Genomic DNA, 24,400 nt, shown 5'->3' with positions numbered 1-24,400 from the left:
CGACGCGTCATTACGTGATATTTCGTGTAAGAATAGAGCTACTATACCGTAAAAGAAACATAAAGGACTATTGAAAAGCCACCTTGGAACTTTGCCATAACAAGTTATTACAATGCAAATGCTGGAATCAAGAGACCGTAGCGTCGGTAATCATTTAATTTGTCACTGTTGCTGTCGGTAAGAAATAAACCCGCCTGAAGTAGTTGCAAAAGAAGTTGCAAAATTCGTAAAAGGAAAATATTTTTTGCGACAACTTTTGCAACAACTTCAAACGACTGGGAGCAACCTGAAGTAGTTGGGAAAGTAGTTGCAAAATTTGTAAAAGGAAAATATTTTTTGCAACAAGTTTTGCAACTACTTCAAAAGGCTGTAAAATAAAGAAAAAGAAAGAAGCGAGTACCACTGCACTCCAGCGATATGGATAAATGGACATTAGTATTCGACATTCGATATGATGAAAATTTAATAAAATTGACGTAGAAATCGATATTGTAACAACCAGCTATTGTTTTGGGTTGTGTCGTGCTGGAAAGTTAATTAGTTTGTTTGTGAAATTTCTCATAATGGCCACAACGACCCCTTCATTTACAGACACGACCCTTTCATTGACAATATAAGTAAAATTATTAGGATACCCTTATTCGTAGAATTTCACGGATATTAAATCCCATCATAATAATCGAAAGCATAAATAGCGACCATTAATTTCATGTATCTCGCATGTATCATACAACATAAATGTGTATGCATATTGTATATATAATGGCAAGAAACCAATTAAATGCTTATAATACTTGGCAATTAAAGCTTAGTTAGATTTATAAGCTCTATAAGCTTTATACTCTGTCGATGTCGAAATATGTGCACTTATATACACGAAAACCACCTACAATAACTATTATATGAAATTCATTCTATTGTGACAAATTATTTAAATCGAAAACCAATTAAGTCGGATGTTAACCGATGGAATATAATTTTCATCAGCCCAAGGAAGCTTAGCATTCGTCAGACATTTTACATTTCTCCGTGATGCCCTCTCTTGTCGTTTCATTTATTTTCCTATACGCAGAAATACACAATCCGATTCATATTATTATTAAACATTTGTGTGTTATAATTAAAAACCAACGACAGAGAAATGCGCTGAGCTTTTTCTGTATTAAATGGAAATAATTTTGTGTTCCTTTTTTTCCAGAAATCATCTGTTTTTTTGTGAATTAAAATTAAATTGAGTTGAATTGAAAACAAATCCTGGAAAATGATTGAAATTATTTACTTGGAGAGATTTTTAATTAAATTCTCGATTCGGATTTTATAGCCACAGAACAATTTTCCATGTTGTTTGACATTGTGTTATACACGTTACGGAATGAGGAAATATAATTTTTGGTCGAGATTTTATGTGCGGAAACAGAGATAATAATCTGCTGAATGCTTATCTGAAGCAAACTTTACGAGTGTACGATACCGCACGAGGAATGATTGCCTGGTATAACAAAATGGTTTAGTGAACGTACGAGGAACGGGATATATATTTTCCCAGAATCAAAAACAAAATTATTTTCCTAAACTTAAATTTTATGAGGAGGATTAGAATTTTCTGACCGACTACGAAAGTATAAAAGGATGTTTGTGTGGGCTTGTAAAGCAATAATCTAGCTCGGTAATAAATTCATACAACATTGTCCCATTAATTATTACGTAAGAACGGGTATTATAAAAGTTTGTTATTAGGAGTGAAGAAATGTATAGAACAGAAAGTTGCAATGGTCTGTTAAGGACATTGGTGGTAAAAATAAACCAGTTCGAATAACTGGCTGCCTTTTAAAGCATTTCGTTAAAATTAATGAAGTAAAAGATTTTGTTGCATTAAAGGTAAATTGAAGAACTAATAGATTCGATAACTGTGGCTGTGCGTGCTGCAGGTCACTTCTTATTTTTAAAATATATTTTCTGTTCAGAAATTGAAACAGATTTCTTTAACGATGGATTCAGCCTGGTTATATTTTGCTTATGTTTTAACATATTTGAACGATGAAAATGCTCTTCGATCTAATCAATTTTCGGATTTTGAGCCATGCTTCCTGAAATATAACCACGGATATGCAGGCTACCAATAGGCCTACCGAGCGATTTATGCAAAACAAATTCAAAAGGCTTGAAAAATTGAAATCTTCGCACAGAAATTGAAAAAGCTTAGTGCCCAGTATGACCAGTCCGGGCCTGCAGATATGTCATATATCCACAATGTTACACATGTAAATGTAATTAATTTGAACAAAAGCATGGGTTCTCAGTTACAGTGATAGTAATTAAAGAAATAAATTGAGGAAAATGTTACGTTAGTTAGCGGACACCGTACCACACATAAAAGAAAATTTCACAAATAAGAAGATTTTTGGTGGTGAAGAAGAAGATAATCTGTGTGCTGGTGTCAGGTCTGGATTAATTAATAATGTAGAAGGGATTATTACGTTGAATGAAAAAGGTTAGAATAAATTGTTTTAAAATTGTTTTACAGCCATTAATCAAGTCAATGTTAAAACTGAAAAAAAAAACGACCGAAACACTGATGAAATTGTAATTTGTTATGCATCATAGTTTAATGGGAGCACAACATTTTAATTCAATTATTTTAGCATAAAATAAACATTATACTAGACATATACCTTTCTGAACTTAAAAGAAACTTTGTGGAGAAAGAAGAAAAATATTTTAAAAAGAAACAAAATACATAATTCCCAAAAGTTGCATCACTTAAACTCTAAAACTAACACACAACCCCACACATACACACACACGAAATCTCTTCCCTGGATGTATATGCAGGAACTTTTGGATGCTACTCTGGCATTGTATTTTAGCATAATAGCAACGTAGTACAACATATGATTTCCTTTCTTATTAAAGTTTCAACATGGAAAATTTACAGCCCTCAAAACATAGAAAACATTATTATTTTAATATCCCATGAAGGAACACCGAAAACCCACAAAAGGCGCTTAACTGTTGAGTTATTATAATGGTTGCTCGTTTATTTCACGACCGAAATTTAAACTATCGTCGTTGGTCTGTTTTTATTTATGCTTGGTATTAAATAAAAACAGCCGAAGAGGATGAGAATGGAAAGCATGAAGAGGATGATGCTTTATTTAAATAAAATTGAACACTAACGCCAGTGCTCCATACCATTCTTATACTTAAAAAATATTAAAAAGTTCTTTTGAAAATTGATTTTCTTATTAAAATTTTATGCATAAACGGAAACATACACTCCTAAACTCTCTCGGTTGAAGGCAAGAAAAATGTATTATATTCGAGACAAAACAAAAACAATAAAACTTTTCCTTTGTTTCAGAAAAAAAATTGTATATTTTCCTGTGTTGCTTCCTTCTATTTTGTATACATTTTCTCTTTTAAATCATCTGGATATATGATGATGAGAGCTTTAGCGGAAATACATCTTCTGCATTAAATTATTATTTATTTTCATATTTTTCTTTCTTTGCTTTTCCTTTCGGCTGTAACGCTAGGCATTGTATGTTTTGCCACCTATTATGTGGGGATTTCTTCTGTTTTGTTTACAGAGATTCGCAAAGGCATATTACAAATTTGCCATTTAAATAAAAAAAAAAATTATAAAAACGAAGGATTGTGTGAGAGGCTTAAATGATTACAGCATTTTTTGTACCATTGTTAAAAGCTGTGATGTGCCACAAAAATGTCTTTTTTTTCTCGCAGCTGTGCGATAAAGTTACTGATTTCTGAGGGAGATTTTAATTTATGGAATTAGAATAAACTTGGGTGAGAAATTTTTTTTGTTTTCCGTGACAAAATGAGCTAACGAATAATATTGCGTCTTTTGTTATCTCTTTGTTTAACGATTTTAAGTAATTAACTCCACTTCCATCGGAACCCTTTTATTATCTCCAGTGAAAAGCGGAAGTAAATTGAAAAATGTACGTGAGAAGTGAAGCAGACCGCAGCCGACACAGATGATGTATAACTAATACAACAAGCTTACATAGAACGTGTGTAAAGTTGAGACACCTATACTGACTTTCCTGATCAAGTATTCATCATATGCATGCAAGCTACAAACAAACCGAATTATCAAAATATTTTAGGTGGAAATTAAAATTTAAATCCGAAAAGTTTATTTAAATGAGATCAGCACATGTTTGTACACACCTTGCTAAGTCTGACTACATTCCTTCAACTTCCATAAACATTTCGGAGGCAACGTAGAAAACGAAAATTCACGGCCACATTAAAATTTTGGGATTCAAAATAATTTAATTAAAAACTCATTAGCGCTTTGCAGCCAGTCAAGTTTAAAGTGTTTCAGAGATTTCTGAGAAAAAAAATGTATCGCGCGTCCTAATCATATTTTTTTTGTAGTAATTACCAGAACCTTTTTTTCATTCAACTGTGAATAAGGTAGAGAGCATGATGTACGATTTCTTAAGTAAGCAACCGTTCATCAAAAATTCATTCCACTTAAATTTCCCACCGAATTAAACCGCTCTCGACTAATACCATTTTCAATTTTTTTTTTGTATTTTTATTTTAAATTAACTACCTAATTCTAACAGATAATCGCATCAAAGGAATTATTCAATTTTCAGTGAGCATCCCATGTTTTACGGTGCAAAGAAAAAAGATTGATTGCGTCGAGAACCCTTCTGGCACATCTTTCATTTTATAAAAATAATTTTTTTACCGACAAAAACAAACGAGCAAATGTAATAAAGCGAAGGCAAATTCCATTTTCGAAACGGAAAACCTGAAAATTTTCCTTCTACCATGATACACACTCTCTCGTTCTGACTGGCATTTAAATGGTAGATCCCCCATGTAACAGATAATTATATTTTTAACGTTAAATAAAAATAAAATGAAACAAATTGCATGAAGATGTAGAACTTCATATTCTCTCTATATACGTAAGTGTACTATATACATACTTTGTGTCGCTTTCGTTCTCGTTCCGGTACAGCGTGCCAATTAAACTGTAAACTCCAATCAAAGCCACCGACATTGACACCACCTGAGTCCCTCCAATGATACTCCATGGTTGTGTCGTCTATTACGTCTATCACTGGGCAGACAACAGTTGTTGAATTTCGAGCAATACGGTCCAACAATGGCTCCAGCCAACCTAAATAGAAATATCACTTAATAATGTGTGGTGAAAAGGGTGTGGTTTAAAGGTACACCGGGAAAATAAGATAGAATTTCTTTCTGTTATAAGGTCGTAATATTTTAATAAAAATATCCGATCGTTCGATATTCGTTAGAAAGATTTTTTGGTCTTGTAATGAAAGCAGAGAAGATTGATAAATCGGCAGTCATTTTAACTTCTTTTTCTTTACATAAAATATTTCAATTTAAATTTGATTTTGTTCGAACGTTCACTGAAATGTTGTCAAAAAAAACTCTCTCGAAAGCACTAAACAGTAAACAAATATTTACGACAGTCTCTAACTTCTGTTACTTCAAAATTATATTTTAATCATCCGTCAGCTACACAATTTACGACGATAGACTAAGCCATCGAGGAAATAAATTTTCCGTGAAAACTTTGTTGGAAAGCAGAAAAAATACGGCAAATATAATAAAAGAAAGTAAAAAAAAATCCTTCAATGAAATATGCATTGTTCACCTAAATTTATAATAAACTTACCAGTCGTACATTCACAATGTGAATCAAGATACGTTAGAACAGGTGCTGTAGCATGTCTCGCCCCCAACAAACGTGCTCTAATAAGTCCCTCACGTTTCTCTGCTCTGACTATTTTAACTTTTGGATACGATGCAAAATAGTCTTCCAGTTGTTGTTTGGTGTGTACTATAAAACGTATAAAAAAAGAGAAAAAAATATATAACCAGAATGGGTATGCGGTTAAAACAGAAGTATTTTCAATTTTATTTTTATGGTTCTTGCGGTACAATATGTTATTCTCTGTGTTTTTTGTTATACTTTTTATGGGACATCATAAAAATGTGGAGAAAATACATAATAAAATAATTGAAGATTTTTTTTTGTGCAGAGATGAAAATGAAAAGTTTTATGTGTCAAAATTTTTATTTTTCTCTATATTACCAACTTACCCATATCGGAGAAATCATCTACAAGGATTACGTGACCAATCAGCTCTTCCGGCGAACGATCTAAAACGGAATGAACAGTTCGCAATAGAACTGTCCATGCTTCGTTATGGAAACATATGATTACATCAGTCGGTGGTAGATTGTCTAAGTAACGATCTGGCTCTTTGCACCTGTAATGTTAAATTTTGTTTCTATTATTGATTGTGACGATCGAAATTTTACTGAATTAATCACGCGACAACGGGAAATAATGTTCTTTCTATTTTTTTGGAAAAGGTGAGTCATGTCTTATCGACAATGTCGACAAAGTGATGACTTTTGGACCGTGTTTTTTCTTATAGTAAACTTTATGGTAAACCGAATGAAGTACAAGATTTTGTATTAAACACGAAACGCTGATTCTAACAAACGAAGTAAAGATTTTATAGTAATATGACGATACTTTGTCGTTCGTGAAACCTTTTCCTTAAGCGTCTGATTCGTAAATTTCGTGAATTATTTTACCACTGCGGGACAATCCAGGAACTCCATAAAAGTGAACCATAGAAATGCAATGTATCTTTTATCGCTAAATAGAATCAACCTGAAAAAACTGATGGGCTGGCCAAACAGGGCAATATCCTTTAAAAAAAACACCCTTCCTACATCGGAGTATCGAGCAATCGATATTGTGAAATGTACGGAGAAGTAAAACCACATAAAACTTTTTCTGCCAGTACCCAGCTTACGTCAGACTAAGAGTAATATACCTAGGCGCATACGCTATAAACTATAATTCCATCTGAACCTTAGCTCCATCAGATGCCTTAAAGTTCATAAACAAATCTAAAATGATTTAGATAACCGTGGAAATGTACAACAGGCCCATCTGAGTCTTAGGTACACTGGTGCAGGAGTTATTCCCGCCACTTATTCTATCTATATTTACGTGACTTCGATGTGTCTTTTAGAAGTCTGAATTTAGAAGTGTACTATGTTCTATATCTCAGTCATTTCTTTGCAGAATACAAAATGTCTTACAGCCAGAATAAATATGCTCCAAAGTCTGCAGTCTGTCCAACCAAAAGAATTTTCAGTCAGACAACTTCATTAAAAACAATACAAATTGGAAAACTACATCAACAAAACATGTCTTACCTATTCTCACATTAGTGCCCAATGTATTAGTTCGCAATTACAAACCGTAGCAATTAGAGAAATACCGCGCGCTTATTTGGAGATAAATGACAAAGATAAATCAAATTAATTACTAAGTTAATATGACAGCCCCCATTGTTTCAAAGTCAAAATTAATTTTACCACACTGCCTAAATACTGTTATACGCGTATATAACACATAGAGTAAAGGATGAATGAGGAACTACCTTCCTTGTTCTATTTCAGTTTGAATGAATAAACGTTTGTTTCGATGTATGTCGAATGAGGAATGAGGATATATATCGGGGTGAACCAATTTATAGGTCTGAAGGAAATATTAGATTTTCGATATTATTAATAGGCGATATTAAATAATTTAATATGCCATTAATTAGAGCGTGTAGCTTTTGCTTTGAATTTATTTATTTCAAGACAATATGGAAGAAAGATAGCAGAAAATATAAATATAAATAAAATCCATAGGCACCCCAGCTGTTTTAATCTCAACAAAATACAATCAATCTTACTCATCCTTGTTTCGTATTTCATCACGATATTAGAAGCTACACACTGTACGATATGTTCACGTCCAGGTTATACATCGCACTTATTTTCGTCACTTTCGCCCAGATAGCATAATACATCTATAAACTTGACAAAGGAAAAATTGTCACCTTTGTTAAACGTGTTGACACATGACTTATGAAAATTATATGCAAAGAAGGAAACTCTTCCGTTCACACACACACATACTTTTCCCACAAAGACACTAAATTGATAAGACCGAACCTCTATACACATCCGCATTTGAAAATGTTCAAGGTACTGTATAGCTATGCCAGGGATTTTAAGGGTTTGTTTGGCACAATATTTCGGGATAAAAGCTTGACGTTGAAACTCTACTAATAAAAAAACGAAGATTTTCTTTTTACACATTTAACACTGATGGTGGATAATGGTTTCTTTTTTCGTTTTTGCTCTCGTCCAAAAGACGTGCACGACAGTGTCAGATGGAAAACCACGAAAGAAAATTGTGAATATGAATTTTTTTATGGCTATGTGTCATGTGATGTGATGTGATCGTTTTGTGTTATTGAATTTTCGTTCGCCGTTATATTGTGTGGCAGCACAACGGGCTTTAAGGTTAAATCTGGAACATTCAATGGGATTGGGTTCCGAACTATATAGCTATTTAAATTGATTAAATCTTCAGGAAAACATTTTGTTGTTCGCGCGTAGCACAAGTTTTCGGAATGGATATTTCAAATCGATATTCGATTTTTCCCTCGGAAATATTGTCAACAATTATGTGTCAATGTGAGTTCTGTGCCGTATTCGGTAATCCTTACATGAAAATTCCGGGAATATTTTATTTGAAACTGTTTGTGTTATGGTAACCAAACCATACAAACGCGGATTCGGCTTCAAATTAGAAAACAATTAGATATCGTAAAAGCTCTTCACTCACAAAACAGCGAGTGGATCTAATTAAATTTTTAGAATACATGTTTCAATTTGAAATAAATTTGCCTTTAATTTCGAATTTCTTCAAATTAATTCCATATGATAATTGTATTCCAACAGACATATCGTTCAACGTAATATAATGTATTCCTAGAGACAGTTGAAGTGAAATTAATCAAATAATATCCCAAACCAATTTCACTAATTTCAACTCTATATAATTCATGTGTATACCTGGAAGACACATCAGACAGACGGATCCCCTAGGATTTAATTAAAAGTCTTGCGTTCGTTACGTGTGTACGCGCAGAAAATATTATTTTATAAAGATCTACGCTTCATGGGATGGTTATTATATCAAATGCTTATGTTGATGCATGTTTTACTACAGTCATACAATACATTGCTTGTTATAGCATTGATGGTGCATGTTACGGTCTTTAATGAGGGACAATTATTGATGCTTCGAGGATAATGCTCGTATGTTAGCAATGATAATAGTAAAATAAGACGAAGATAATATGTTCGACATGATGCGAATGTTTACACAGTAACTTTGCCAGAGGGATAGATATCAGCTCAAAAATCAAAATTATTCTTTTTATAGAACGTAACGAGAGCTTGAATGAATATATGGCTTCTGTTCGATCTAAAAATAAACTTTGGGGTCGAAATTACATTTTAAATTCAATATCTTTCTTATAAATAACCTGAATTATATAAAACGGACAATTAACTCGAGCTATGTCGTCAATTGTCATCGACAATGACAAATAAATAGCTGATTAGTCGATGTGCTCTCTTCAATATTGCTTTATATAATAACACGAATGTTCAATCTAGTGAATTGACATAAGTATCTTGCTTGGATCTGTTGGAAATTCTTAGGTATAATGAAGTAATTGTTATACAGATGACATGCTTGTATCCGGACTTTTTTGTACCGATTTTGCCGTCTGTAAAAGGTATTCGCGTAAAAAGCGTGTGTTGTTCTGTTTTCAGCAGAAGAAAAAGAATTTCAACATAAATGAACCTACTGATTCCTGTTCTCTAGCAAATGCCCTGAAAAACACGTCCATATTGAAATGAGATGTAGTGCTCTTCAAACAAAAATCGATTGTACGTCAAATTGGGTTAGGTGTAATGCAACAACGAATTGTTTTTGTGTGAGTTTATTGTTGCAGTCAACGTAACATAAGTTTGTTATTCAGTTTGAAATTGGATGTACCTTTGGGTAACTCCAGCATTCGTTAATTTTGGTGCATTGCCCTTGTTTCTGCAGATAGCATTAAATGAATTTACATCGTAGCATTGGCCTACAGAGAAATTCAGTTACAGCGTTCAGGCATTTTATTTGGAAGAGATACATAACGGAATGACTTTGGTGCCGGTTCATGTTCCCTTTAAATCAATGTATTTTATGCAAATTGCTTTAACGAATATCCTAATTTAATTTTACTGTGTATTGGGAATTATTTGGAATTCCAATGCTGAAACTGGCTATAGACATTCAACTGCGTCATTTTAGTGAATTATATTTTGAGTATTTTTATTTAATAATTTAGTTGATCGAGTGTTGATGGATTAATTGCAACATCGTCTATCGAAAATCTTATCTCATAATTTCGAATTAATTCTCAACTGTCCAACTTTGCTAGCATTCTAATATCAAATTATTGTTAAATATTTCACCGGTCCTGTGTTACATGTTTACCTAGTAGCATTATATATATTTGTGTTTTTTTATATTCCCTTCTTCGACTAGACTGTATGTCTGTATGTCATATCAAAACTTTTCGAAGATTCCAGGCAGAACTTTGTGCACAACAATAAATCCAAAGGTTTAGCAAACAATTAAAATGTCATGTCCAAAAATTCAAAACATTTTTGACAACAAAAGCTTTACATTATTCTCATTCTTGGATGATGTATGCTTCTGTAACGGTACGTGCAGTTTACCTTCAGTTTCATTTGTATCGCTAGAAGATTTTGTGTGTTTGGTTCGGCATAGTCAATATTTATTGCTATTATTATGTGGGTACATGTTCAATGTTCTTTTTCCTCTTTCTCTATGCATAACAATGTACTATTTTCGGGCAGCTTTCATTTGGTAATACAACACTATCGCACAACAGCACAACCCATACCCCGGAGAAACTTTATTGTTGATCAGAAACTTCTGGTTTAATTCTGGTTTTCGATTTAGAATTGCAGAATTTTGCTGTTGGTTGTTGTTTGGAAAATACTTAGCTGGTGGAAAACTAACTGGTAGAGAATGATAACGGCACAGCACAGCGATTTAAAAGTTTTGTTCGATTCGAGTGTGTAAAATAGATGGAGGTACTTGTTACGGTTAATGAAATTTGGTTTTTACTTTAAATTTCATTGACTGTTTACTTTAAACGAAACAACGATTGATCATTGATTGGTTTAAAACTCACGTGAATATTGAAACCGGACGAATAGTTAGTTTTTTCGAATTAATTTCTACTCGCCTCAACCATACCGACGAGAACCAAATTAAACCGAAACTCTGAAGATCTAGACCTGGGAAGATGTTGACCATGAGGAATTTTAGGAACCAATCTAATTCCTATCATATCCTGCTTCTCAATTGAAGAAGCTTCCCAAAATTCCAATCTATACCTATCTATCATCTTAATAATGCCACCAATCAAGAAGAAAAACCATAAAACACGCAAAAAAAATTAGTGTTATAATGCATATAACTCCGTGAGCAAGTGCTCACCCATTACAGATAAGTCAGACCAGTAAACAATAAAAATAAAATTTTTCTTGTACAACAATCTAATTCATTGATCAAATTTTACTAACATAAATACACTCACCAAGAATCTCTGGGATCTGGAAGACTTCGATGGACCGATATCAAATCGGACGCATATTGATTGAAAGCATTCTTCTGCCAACCATCATCAACTTGCTTCTTTAATTCGCCGGTTATGTTTGTTGGCAAAACAACAGGTCGACCCATTTCACCAGGCGCATCCGGCGAATTATCTGCCGGCGGTATCAGCACACTTTTATCTGAAACAATAAAAATTCAAAAATGAAAAGTGAAATCGGTTTCAAACATATATTGAATAGAAGTTATCGAATTGAGACATTCAAAACAAAAACACTGCCAGATTTGTATGTAAATTTAAAAAAATAAATAATCGCCTATAACTCATACGCAGAGACACAAAACCTCAAAGAGAACAGACCACTAATTATGTGAGATTATCATTTTGAATTTATTTCCCTTTCGTTTATCGCGGTTTGAATGTTTGTGGTTCGTTTTATTTAATTTTTTTTGTATGAATCGAATGTATGCATGGATATTCCAATAGTGTGTTATTCGAAACAAATGTCCCGCACAATGTAAGTGCTACTATACAAAACAAAGTAAATAAAAAAATAGTATGCACGCGATTTGCTGCAGTGATGCATATTTTATGTTTGTGTGATTTACATATTATCAATGGAGAGTGAAATACGAGGAAAAAAAGTGGACAAATAGTGTTGGAATATTAAGACATTTTTACGTAATTTCTTCCACATGTGATGGAGGCATTTTAAATTAATTTTTATTTGTTTTCTCAATAAAAATGTCACAATAAAACATTACTGATGCTCGATATATAAGTTCTTAAAAATTCAAATATGCAGTAGACATTTCCAAATGATATTTATTAATATAGCTGTCTACCTCAGCAGATGTTTAGATAGAGTTAACAGTTTTACAATGAAATTTCACTTGAAATTTAAAGGCGATATTGCCATATTTCTGTGATATAGTTTGTAAAGTCTGTCTTTCTGCATATTGCGAAAATTTTGTTACTGCAAGAGATAAGGTAAAACCTACGGCCGTAATTCATTAATTTCACGAATTTATTTTCATGAAATTCATGAAATTTCGTGAATTTTATGGAAGCTTTTCAAGTAAAAATAGAAACATTTCACGAATTCTACGAAATTCCATTAAATATCACGAATTTCCCGAAAATTTCAAGAAAAGGCCCTGTCAAAAACTGGATAACATGAGGGCTGTGGAAGACGAAGATGAAGATAGTGTAGATTTCTGTTAAGGAAAGTAGATCTTTGTAGACAAAAAATTGCTGAGAAGTAATGCAAGTAATGGAATTCTGAAACAATTACCGCCACAAAGCATCTGGTTGTGTCTTTTGATCCGCAAAGAAAAATAAAATTTAAATAATACGTCGAAGGATCGCTTGAACTGTTTGTGCTTAAAATTGAGAGATATCATTGGAAGGTATTTAAAATCCGGTACTGGGAACATCATTTTCCTTATTCATGAAATAAGATTTTCTGCGATTCATAGTAATAAGGACTTCGCTTGGGAAAGGTGGTACTTTTCGGAACTGTGTTAATAGTGCAGAAAAGAAAACCAAATAACGAGGAAAGGGAAATTATTTAGAAAATTACGTGAAATCAATGTCGAATTATCCAAGTAAAGCATTCTGTTATCTACTATCTACTATGACTGCAGAGAATGTTGAGAACACACTATTAGGAAAACATTATTGAGAAATCAAATGTTTACACCTTGATACATAAACTATTCTCTGCGTATCTAAATATTTCCCTTTAATATTTAAGTATGTGCATAAAATCAACTTAAAATTGCAAGTTGGAATAAACAAGCTACGTGTAAGCATTGCGGTTTTATTGGATGTATAACTGCTCTTCAGTTAAACAATTTTAAATAAAAGTTGTCGACAGGAAGAGTTATGCTCTTTAAACCAGTCGAACATATTTTCACCATGATGCTTGACACCATCTATTCAAACAACAAAAAAGAAAATGTTTACATTTCCATCTCAAAAACATACAATACTTTTACTTTCCAATTCAAATGACATTCAAATATTACCCAACCAAACACGACACAATTTGATGTTAAAATATTTCAATCGCAAAGTGTATTTCTGTTTTGTGTGGTAAACGACACTGTGTATAAGAGATTTCCAGATAAAGTGCAACGTATTAGCCTATCTTGTCGTCGGTTATGTTGGAATTTAATTATTTTTAGATGCATCCGAGTGAATCATTTATTTAAGCGGTTACTTTGTCAATGTCTACCGCTTTACTTTACGACTGAATAAAGATTTCAGTGTCAAAATTTAACGATTCACTTCTAATTGAATCAGACAGAAAATGTTTTCAATACAAAGATACAGCCACAGTTTAAATTGCTAACCGAAAAAGGTTATATCTGAGGTTTTATTTCGGTTTGGCGAATTCACAGGAAAAGATAAGACAACCAAAACGTTCCGATACATTCGGTTTCAAATTAACTGTGTCTGACTTGATCAGTGTTAAGTTTTTATTGAGTGGTTAAGTAAAGTTAAATGCAGGTGACCTGTACCAGGCTAAGGTAGTCGTAAAATTTGTAAAAGAAAAATGTTTATTGCAGCAACTTTTGCAACTACTTCAAAAGGCTTGATTGAGTTCTAGCACACATTTTTCAATTGGTCTACCACTCGGTTTTAATTCAATCTTGTGTCAGCTAGTCGGAATTATCATACATTCAAACAGTAAATGAACAAGTATATTTGCTCAGACTTTCATCTTTATATTGAATTTATTTAGCACTTAAAAAACATTATAATTGCGGACCAAAAATCCATTAAATTCATATCGTTACTGTAACTCAATTTATCCGAGATAATACCTCAGCACAACAACAGCAGCCGAAAACTAAATACAAAACAAAGATTTAACAAATTCCCTAAAGCAATTATTGAATTTACTTTGTTATGATAAACAAAAAAAAGATCTCAAAGCACCTGTCCAATGTTATAACATCATCATCATTACGGAAAAAATGAAACACTTCCGAAAACAAATTGATATTACCTACCGACATCCAACATCATAAGCATTACGTAACATAGAGAGATTTCCTTGGCGCATTACAATGTATCAAAGGTTCTCGTAATGAGTGGAAGATTTTCCTCACTGTTAAATCTGCTGTTTTTAAACGTACAACATAAATAACACACAAGCATATACACACACAAATAGCACGGCACAACAACAACAAAGTATTGCAAAGAGCCTCTTAACACATTTTCAAAAGGCAATTTTGAAATGGTCCTGCTAAAAGATATAGACTATCAAGCGCATAGATACCTTGAAAAAAGCCTTCATCCATATGACTAGAATGTAATAATACGAAGTGAAAACGAAAATATAAACTGAAAACATAATCCACATAAGAGGGGGTAATTGAGGACATTTTAACGTACGTTTTATATAACAATTTCCGAGAAGGCATTTCAGTCTTACCTTCATTTTGGGGCTTGCAAATATAGGGATGGGATCGGAACCTTTTATATTGCTATGGGTACACTCATGTCTTTATTGAAAATGTATATATATTTCAGAGTGCTTTTGAAGTTGGTCGTGAACGCTTTTAGACACTTTACCGTATATTTATGAAATGGCCCCGTATTGCACGACAAAATATATATCTACGAGTATCGAAACCGACAGGAACAGACAATCTTTTAATTGTTTTTATTTTCTAAATAATGATACACAAACATGGGTTTTTTTCACGACTTATAACCGTCACTGAATCTCTCATCTCTGTTATATTCATGTTCGTTGTGTTTTTTTCTCTACCATCACCAAATTTATCATTATCATCAGTGTTTCTCAAAAAAAAAAAAAATTGCGTAGAGGTTAATTGGAACTTAGAGTTTAGCTCAACACAAATTGAATACAAAAAACGATTAGTTTAAGAAATGAAATGTAATGGTCAAGGTTAAGTACGATGTATAATTTAGCGAAGATTCGTTTAATGGTCATTCAATTTGAATGGATAAGCAGAAAATCAGAAAATAATTTTCCCATGAATTAAGTTATTGATGTGTTATTCTTCGCCAATATAATAATGGTGACGGTGACACAACGTTTGCATAGTCGAAACATGTATTTTAAGAAAAATAATTGTGCTGGATGCAGTGATGTGATGCATTCCAATACATTTGATCGAAATCTGGATACGTTCATCAATATACCTCAATGCAAACCAGCGAGGCATCTGTTATCGACAGTAAAGATAAAAAGCGATAACCTCTGGTTAACGTGGCTCTTTATAGTTAAATGCATGGTTAAACGAATGAAGTAAAAGATTTTGGATCAGCCACCATGCAATACGTGCAACGAAAGAAGTAGGAGATTTATTGTTACATGGTGACTGCTGTAAAGAATTGATATTTCTGAACGCCATTTGTTTCGAATAACCGCAAAATGTTAACAGGAACGAATAACTGTTATCGATTTTTATAAGAGTTGGATTTATTGTTGACGTAGCTATATTATATGACTATATTGCCTATTGCCGTATTCAATTTACCTCTATGCCATGCTGTACATTCATAGAGAATAAAAGATGCAAGATTCCAGCAGCGAAATCCAATACTCTCAAGGTAGAAATCCCATCAGATCTTACCTTATATGATTTCCAATATACACATAAAACTAAGAAATATACATCGAAGAATAAAAATCATTTTCGATACAAGCGAAGATGAGTTTTAGGCGTTGTATATAGCCATTTACTATGGAACCGTGAGCATTATTCTAGTTGTTTACGGATGTCTACATATACGTATGTATATATATCCCCAGATCCAATGTTGTTAGATCAAAAGCAGCAAAAAAAAGACCTTTACCTTTAGGTGAGATTTTTCTATCATGCTTATATTTTCCTACGATGCTGAAACATTTCGCAAATATTTTTATATGGTGCCCGTAAGAGATTGGATTACAGCACGAAAATAAAATGTAAAGAAGAGAAGATGGTATCGACGTTGGTATATTGCTAGTCGGATTATTCTTATTGAAGGCAGACATCGTTACATTGGGGTCTGTATAAATGTGTTTTGTCTTTGTAAAACAATAAACTTTCCAAGTTTTTAAGATTAATAAAATTGAAAAAAGAAATCTGTTTCTATACTGTTGTGCGCATTTGTCAAAGGCAAAAAAAGATATCAAACACAGGCCGATCAAAGTTTAAATTAGTCTGATTGGTTTGAAGAATATTCAGCGATAAGATTTGAGAGGATTAAGGACTTTTTCAATTAATGAAGACATTAGCAACGAAAATCCTTTAAATGTTACCATCCACCCTCAACATACCGTGCTAATTAAATAATTACAGAGTTAGCTTCGATTTATGCGATGGTCCCTTCCCTTTTTATTTAGTCTTGTGCCGAAATTACAAAATACAAAACAAATCAGTAGCACACTTTTCCATCTAATAAAAATCAAATAGATTATCACACACCCAAATAAAAACCGCTTTGATTCATCTGATTGATTGAATTATTTCGCTACCTACACAAACATTGACTAATTCTAAATTATCTGAATGAATTTCGTCGCTCATTGTTATTAAATTTAATCTTAATTACTCTTGATTTATGGACATGATCCAATCGAAATTTCACAGTCAATTTCATTCAATATTATCGAACCCACGAGGCAAGAGATAGTTGCTTCATTTTTCTTTTTCTTTTCTTCATTCCGTTAAATAATGCCTCGAACATAATACCGATACCTTACATTGGGACACATATCTTTATGGCGCACAGTAAACCTTCAAAATGTCTAATATATGCCAAGCCTTTTTACCCATCGATACCATTTAAAGAAAATATTGCCGTGACGTTATCGTTACGTTTGTGTAAGTAAGTCGTTAGTCTTTTGTCTTTTTGATGGAAACGGGAAAAAATTGATCCCAATTATCGTTACTTCTACTACATAGATTTTGAGGACGAGTCAAAATGTTACTTTGAAACATTATTTCATAAGATCTTTCCTTGTACTACACTCCTTTTTGAACGTTAAGTGGAACACCTTTCGGGTAGCCAATATTTGTATCAGCAAATCGTTATACACACATTCATTTCTCCTAACACCAACGGAATGTATAAAATTTCATCGACTTGGAAATGGATTAATGTTAAAAGAAAGAACGGTACCGAAGGACTCAGATCGAAATAATTTGTTCCGTTTAGCATTCATGCGATATTACACCCCAATGCCTTTGTTATTAAGCTAAAATGAAATCGAATGGATGTGTCCCGAATAGCCGAATCTACATAGAGTTGAATCCAACTAAAATAGTGTAGAAGGTGGCGACCAAGATGTATGCTTTTTTCCCAGAAGAATAATTCAATAAGAAATACTGAAGCAGAAGAAAAATAAAATTTTCTCTTTCCAGAAGTGGTTAGCTTCAAAACAGTTACCCCCCATCTGGTGTTCTCTGTTTTCGGCCTATTGAACTACTTCCGTCTTTGCTACTATATCTCCAAGTTCATTTATTTATGTGTATTTTATACGTTAAGTTAATGGAATTTAGGTGAAACTTTTTCTATTTTCAATTGAGTATTGTAGTTTATGTTGTTCCGTATTAGTTTTGTTTTTCTTTCCGGTAATTTTATTACCGAAGAACATTTGATGAAATAAAAAGTTTTTGTGTTATTCCGGCTTACGACAATCGAAAATCTGGAGCAATTTAACAAACATAATACGGAACCGATTCGCAAAGTGAGTATTCGCACATTTCATCACATCACAGTCGATCCTTTGATGCAGGTTGATGGCGGGCTTTAAAACTGATCGGGTTAGTGGGTTGCGTGTAGGTGACAGTTTTCTTCGGTTGGGGTTTTCAAAAAAAAAGTCGAATCCTGCCATTAGAGTGTTTCCGAAGTAGATTAGTAGCTGATACATCGAAAATGAACGAGTTAGTGGGAAATCAGTAGTTCCTCTACTGGGTAACCTAAACTCGAATGACTTTTTGCTTCGGGGTATTTTTCTTTAATTTATTTGAGTTCTGGTAGTTCGAAATTCAATTTTCTTTGGGATTATCGGGCTCTACAAAAACCTAACTTTACAGGGTACGGTAGGATACGGTTTGAAAAAAAAAACCGCTCTCTCCTAACTTACTTCACCAACGAATTATAGAATCCAAAATATACATTCCAACAACTAAACGGATAAGCCGATTCGGCTCGCCATTAACTCGAACAGATAGCTAACCAATTTTATGCCACAATATTTGATAGCTTAATTCTCTTTCTTTATAAACATGTTTACCGGTTGCTACTATATCGAACAACAACCGTCTTCAAAACGTTCGTTTAGAATATATTATCAGAATTGACGTTAGATATACGTAAAGTTCTTGAAAAATGCTAAATATAAATTTGATGTTGAACACATTTCAACACGCCCACACCATTTTAGATCGGTAAGATTTCCCGGTGCATTTTTTAGATTTACAACCATGCTAATTGAGATTTTATGTGGTATTCGGTGTACGATGGCGCAATATTTTTTGTTTTATTTTGATCTTCAGATTCCATCAGAACTAACCACAGGGAATTAACAGAATTTTTGCTATTCATTGTTAGGTTCTGCTTAAAATTACTTGATTTTCTGTGAATCTAAACAACTGATATTCCAAGTATGTATCCTATCCTATCCTCTTAATGCTCTTAAATTCCCTTCATTTCAGCTCGTATTATGGTCAGTAACGTACCGACATAACCATTTAATTCACTTCATTATTAATAAAGATTATCACATGCATTGTTTCCTTGCAAAGGATTAGCTTTAAGTACAACTACAATAACATTCAAGTTGTTAGGGATATAAGTGAAAATCCACTCAAATTTGATATTAATTTACCCATCTTATACATAAAACCCTATCTCACTGCATTTCACTGCAGTGCATGTCACTACACCTTGCTGCATTTTCCTACATCTCGCTACATGACGCTACACCTAGCTGCACCTTGCTACATCTCGCTACATCTCGGTGCACCAGTTTCTCTTTTTAAAACTGTAAAGTACGGCAAAGGTAAAATCAAATATTCCTCATTTAACGAACAGGCGTCATTACCGTCACTGAAGTTTCGCATCGTGGATGACGTTTTAAACAGCCTTGAAGATGATTTTATAAGTGAGCCTTTCAATTTATAGTTAGATTCCATCGTGGTGTCGACTAGGTTTTCTTTAGTTCCAAAAATAACCTACGATATTTGTGCAGGTCGATATGTAAAATCCGGAAAAGCCATTCATTTGAAAACCTTTGAAGTTGAATATCTCCGAAAATACAATTTTTTTTTGAAAAATGTCTTCTGTTCTGGTAAATATGCCTCATTGCCGATATTTCATGGAAGAACTTTTTTTGGGGAGTCGGGATGGAGCTGGTATTAGGGTTCTCCCAAAATGTGTCCGGGAAATTCATCAAGTTTGAGGCCATTTTCACTGGCCATTTCCAATTTGTTTTTCATAAAAGTGGTGTCATTCGAAAGCTACATTCAAGTTTTTCCTTATGCTATTACGTTAAACATAGAGAGAAATTTTTTTACAAATAAAATTTATTTTATTGTCGGAGAAAGCGTCCTCTCCCCTCGAGAGAATTCAGACAGGAACCAGAAAAATCGTCCGAATTCACTGCAGTTATGTAGTTCTAGGGTAGGGAAGACAGTGGACCATGAAGACGTGACCTATTTTTAGGAACTGACCTCTGGTGACTTCAAACTTGTTGAAAGTCCGAATGTTAGCCGAAAAAATGGCCAAAAACATAAGAAATGTCTAGAACATAGAAGAGCTAGAAACGTCGGGATTCGACCTTATTTGAGATGGGTAACTTCATAAACAGTCACAAAAACAATTTCATCTTGGAACGGGACCAATAAAATAGTTATGTCACACGAAAAAGCTTTCGTAAATGTAAATTAAATTTGTACAGCGAAAATCGTCAATAACATCCCAAATATGGAACTTCCCATAATCCTTGAACCGAAATCAAGGATAGCGGAAGTAGCGGCGAAATATATGTGCAAGAAACACTTGAATTAGCATCCCAAATTATAGCAACGTATCATGTATCACAAACAAGATAAGACAAAGAAAATTTCTTAATAACGTAAATCGCACGGAAGCATTTTTTTCGACATATCGACCTGAACTATATCGCTGGAATGCGTGGTTCACATTTAATTGAATTGTCTAAATTATATTGTTGTTCCTTCCTAGAGTAACTTTAGATTATGCTAAGCCCTTCTTCGATCGAAGAACAAATTCAATTTAAAATAACCGTATTTGTGTTTGCGTTAAGAGATCCACGTAGAAATATTTTGATTTCCTGAATATAACGCATATATTGCAGGTATTTAGAAAAGGGTAGCGTCAGCAGTCATTTTTAAGTTGTCGGAAAATTAGAAATTATAATATCATATTATGTTTTTCTAATGAAGCAAATACAACTTTAATGAAAAGTTAAACAAGGCAGCTCTCTAGCAATATCACACCGATTGTTTACAAAATTTGGAGGCCGAAAATCAACTCAGTGTGCTTGAGAGCCACCTTGGTTAAATCGTAATCGTAATCTCCTTATAACTGTTACTCCTTTGTCATCACTCTTATCGTTCCGTATTTCTGTAGCTATTACACTACTTATGTTTAATTCTGATACTTTTGCGATTTGAGAGGCCGATTAAATGGTGCGCATTGTGTGTTTTACCTCAACCTACGAAAATCAGTCTGTGCCTTTGTCAGCCTCTGAAATTTTTTATTTTTATGTGGGAGCAGAGCTGTGTCAAGATAATTTTTTCAATTTCAAAACGACTTTCAAAAACTCTTACAACAAAAATTCCTTTTGTTAAAGTGCAAAGCCCTGAAGTCGATGCAATGCCTGCGACCGAATGGACCTGTCCCGTTTATTCGAGGTTACTTCTCTAAAAATTCTTAATTTAATGAGAGTTTTGATGATCTAGGGCTTAGGTCAAAAAGGCTACAAAATTGTTTGGTTTTTATAAATTTAATTTATATCAAAAGCAATAACCACCGATGTCAACGTTAGATATGTTTCTGCCATTTGTCATACTTTGCAGCACGTACTCATGTTCATTTTAAGTATATTTCAGCGATTTGGCGTCTTTATTTTACATATTTTCGACAAAAAAAACCTTTGAAAGACGATTAATAAGACTAAATCTGAGTGTAATATATGACCATCACTTAAATAAAACACAAAAATATTGAAAATTTATATTTATGCATTTTATTGCAATATTTTTAATAAGACGACGCCTACGGTCCTTGTGCTTAAATGATTGCCGCCCTGGCCTTCGGCCACGGGCTGTAAACTTCGCACACGGTTGAATTTTTTTACTTTCGTCCCTTGTGATCCAAATAACCATTTCAGCCATTTTTCACTCAAATGGTGGAAGATTACTAAGACCATTCCTTTTAAGTCAATTCTATGCCGGGCGAAGCCCGGCTGTCGACGCTAGTCCCAATGAAAGTATAATTCTATTAACGCATCGAATGGGAACATTTAAAAAAGATTTATGAAAATGGGAAGCTTCCACAAAAATAACTCAACTTAAACAGCTCAAATGATTATCCCCGAAAAAAGGGATTTCGAAAAAGCACTTTCCAATAATTTGATGCGATCCGTATATTCTATCGAATCAACAATAACCCCCATTTCAATCCAATAAAACCAAGAATGAAACCGATCTCAAATGAATGGAAAAGAAAAGCACGAAAATGAATGAAAAAAAAGCAAAAACCAAAATAAATGTTTGTCGTACAAATTCAAATGTTTAACATACTCCCCATATACGCAACACACGACCGAAATATACATGATTCATATAAGTAAAATCCCAATACTATTCTGTGGATTATGTATACATACCGTCCTCAATAACAGCTCCATTCCTTTGTGCATCCCCTCTATGATATCCATTCTTGCCATGTTCCTTTTCATTTCCATTGATAACGACGTTATTGATTACCGATTCTAATCCATTTATGTCATTGTTATTGTCCAATTCAATTTCATTGAATTCACTTTTCAAACTTTGTGGCAAATTGTGCGATTGTCCACCGGAACTCGGACGATGGTCTTCCGAATAAATGAGAAATGCAACTGTAAACCAAACGGCCGATAATAATATAACTATTTTGACAACGGAAGATCGACGACGCCATAAAAAGCTCATTTTGAACTTTAGGATATTCATTGCTGTGTGAAATGGTTACGATTTTATTGAGGTGATGGCTTTTTCCAATAATTTTAAGTGTTGAATGTTATTTCGCGTGAAATCGTACTATCTGATTCACATTAACTATTATTTCGCGTGGAGATAAAATTTAAAAAAAATTATTTGTATCTCGATTCAGTTGTCGCGTGTATGATCACAGGTAAATAAATTGGTTTTTATGTTTTGGTTTTCCTTTATAAGAATTATGAATGGAATGTGTGGATTAGCCGAATGTTTTTTTTTTTTTATTATTTTTATTATGTCATTATTGGCCTAATTTGCAACGTGTAATTTTTTGTTCATTTATAATTTATTATAATTTTTCATATGGCACAGAGATTGTTATTGAAACATTTGAGAAATTACTCACGCGAGAATTATTTATTTTTACGTTTTCATAAAGTTTTGACCATTTCCGATACGATATGATGTGCGAAATAGACACAATGAACAAATATCATTTTTTCAGTGGTTAATTTGCCGGCCATTTAGATAAAAACATAAATGATTGTAATAATGTAACAATAATTTCACTCCGTTTATTAAATGTATATTATATATTCATTCACCGACGAAACGGATTCCAGATATGTTGATTTTAATAAATGTTCGTTTTTGTATGATATTTTCCTGATACGCACGGAAGAATGATTTTCAATTTTGATAACTTTTTTTTTAATATTTTACAATCAAATTTTGTTTTATATATCGATGATGCCCAATGCCCGATTCATTATCTCTCTATTTTAATTTTACATGATAGGTTGGCGGTGGTACGTTTTTTGTTGATATGTTACTGGTCGATTTTGTAGCTGCCATTTTTATCTGAAAAAGACCGTAAAAAATATTATTCAATTAATAACGCATTTGTTGATTTTTTAAATTCAATTTTTTCTGGCAGATTTGAAATTTTAAATAAATGGAAATTCAATTTAAATTTATATTTAATTCATGAGAGATTGGAATGAAAAGATTTTTGATTAAATAATTTTTTGTGTGCCTGTGTGTATGCCCTAATCAAATACTAATTTATAGCATCCGATTAATGAATGAGCACAGCACTGACATAAGTTTACAAATAAAAATTACGAAATAGTTGAAAGTGATATATAATTGCCTTAGAGAAATAGTTTGAAAGTTATAATAGAACTAACTGTTGAATGGTGCATTGCAGACTTGGCTGCATCCACTCTTATCCATCCAACTAACTTTACCACTTCATCACTCACAAACTATCAAATTACAAGCTTCAACTCAGTCTCATGTTTTACACCACCAAGAAGCATATTGTTCTTACACTTGTACTGACCTCGACAACTCTTCCACATCAAATTTTGCATTTTACCCAATTAATAATTCAATAAATTGCAAGTTTAATGGTCTCGTCGCCGTGGAATTCATTGAAAAATCTATATGTAAAAAAATGCATAAGATACTTGAGACTGCAAGTATGAAACCAGTTTTAGTTTCATGAATATTTTTATACTCCTAATTGAAATACACCATTAATTTGCATAACATTTATAAAGCACGTTTCCAACGAGGCACCATAAAACCGCATTGTATGTAACCAAA

The 24,400-nt window shown here is 33.1% G+C and overlaps 1 protein-coding gene across 3 annotated transcripts in view; it reads right to left on the bottom strand.

The window, feature by feature from the left end:
* LOC119071121 (putative polypeptide N-acetylgalactosaminyltransferase 9) overlaps nt 1-24,400 on the bottom strand; it is a 128,337-nt gene that overhangs the window by 11,753 nt on the left and 92,184 nt on the right. For all 3 annotated transcript variants that reach the window (XM_037175769.1, XM_037175771.1, XM_037175770.1), the window contains exons 2-6: nt 22,477-23,650; nt 11,568-11,766; nt 6,118-6,287; nt 5,690-5,854; nt 4,971-5,164 (exon numbers count right to left, since the gene is read on the bottom strand). In XM_037175769.1, the coding sequence (XP_037031664.1) occupies nt 4,971-5,164; nt 5,690-5,854; nt 6,118-6,287; nt 11,568-11,766; nt 22,477-22,804 (1,056 nt within the window). In that variant the 5' untranslated portion in view covers nt 22,805-23,650. The remainder of the gene's footprint in view (nt 1-4,970; nt 5,165-5,689; nt 5,855-6,117; nt 6,288-11,567; nt 11,767-22,476; nt 23,651-24,400) is intronic.

Source organism: Bradysia coprophila (genome assembly GCF_014529535.1).
Source record: "Bradysia coprophila strain Holo2 chromosome IV unlocalized genomic scaffold, BU_Bcop_v1 contig_144, whole genome shotgun sequence".
NCBI classification, from domain to species: Eukaryota; Metazoa; Arthropoda; class Insecta; order Diptera; family Sciaridae; genus Bradysia; species Bradysia coprophila.
This window is presented reverse-complemented; position numbering and strand designations above follow the sequence as displayed.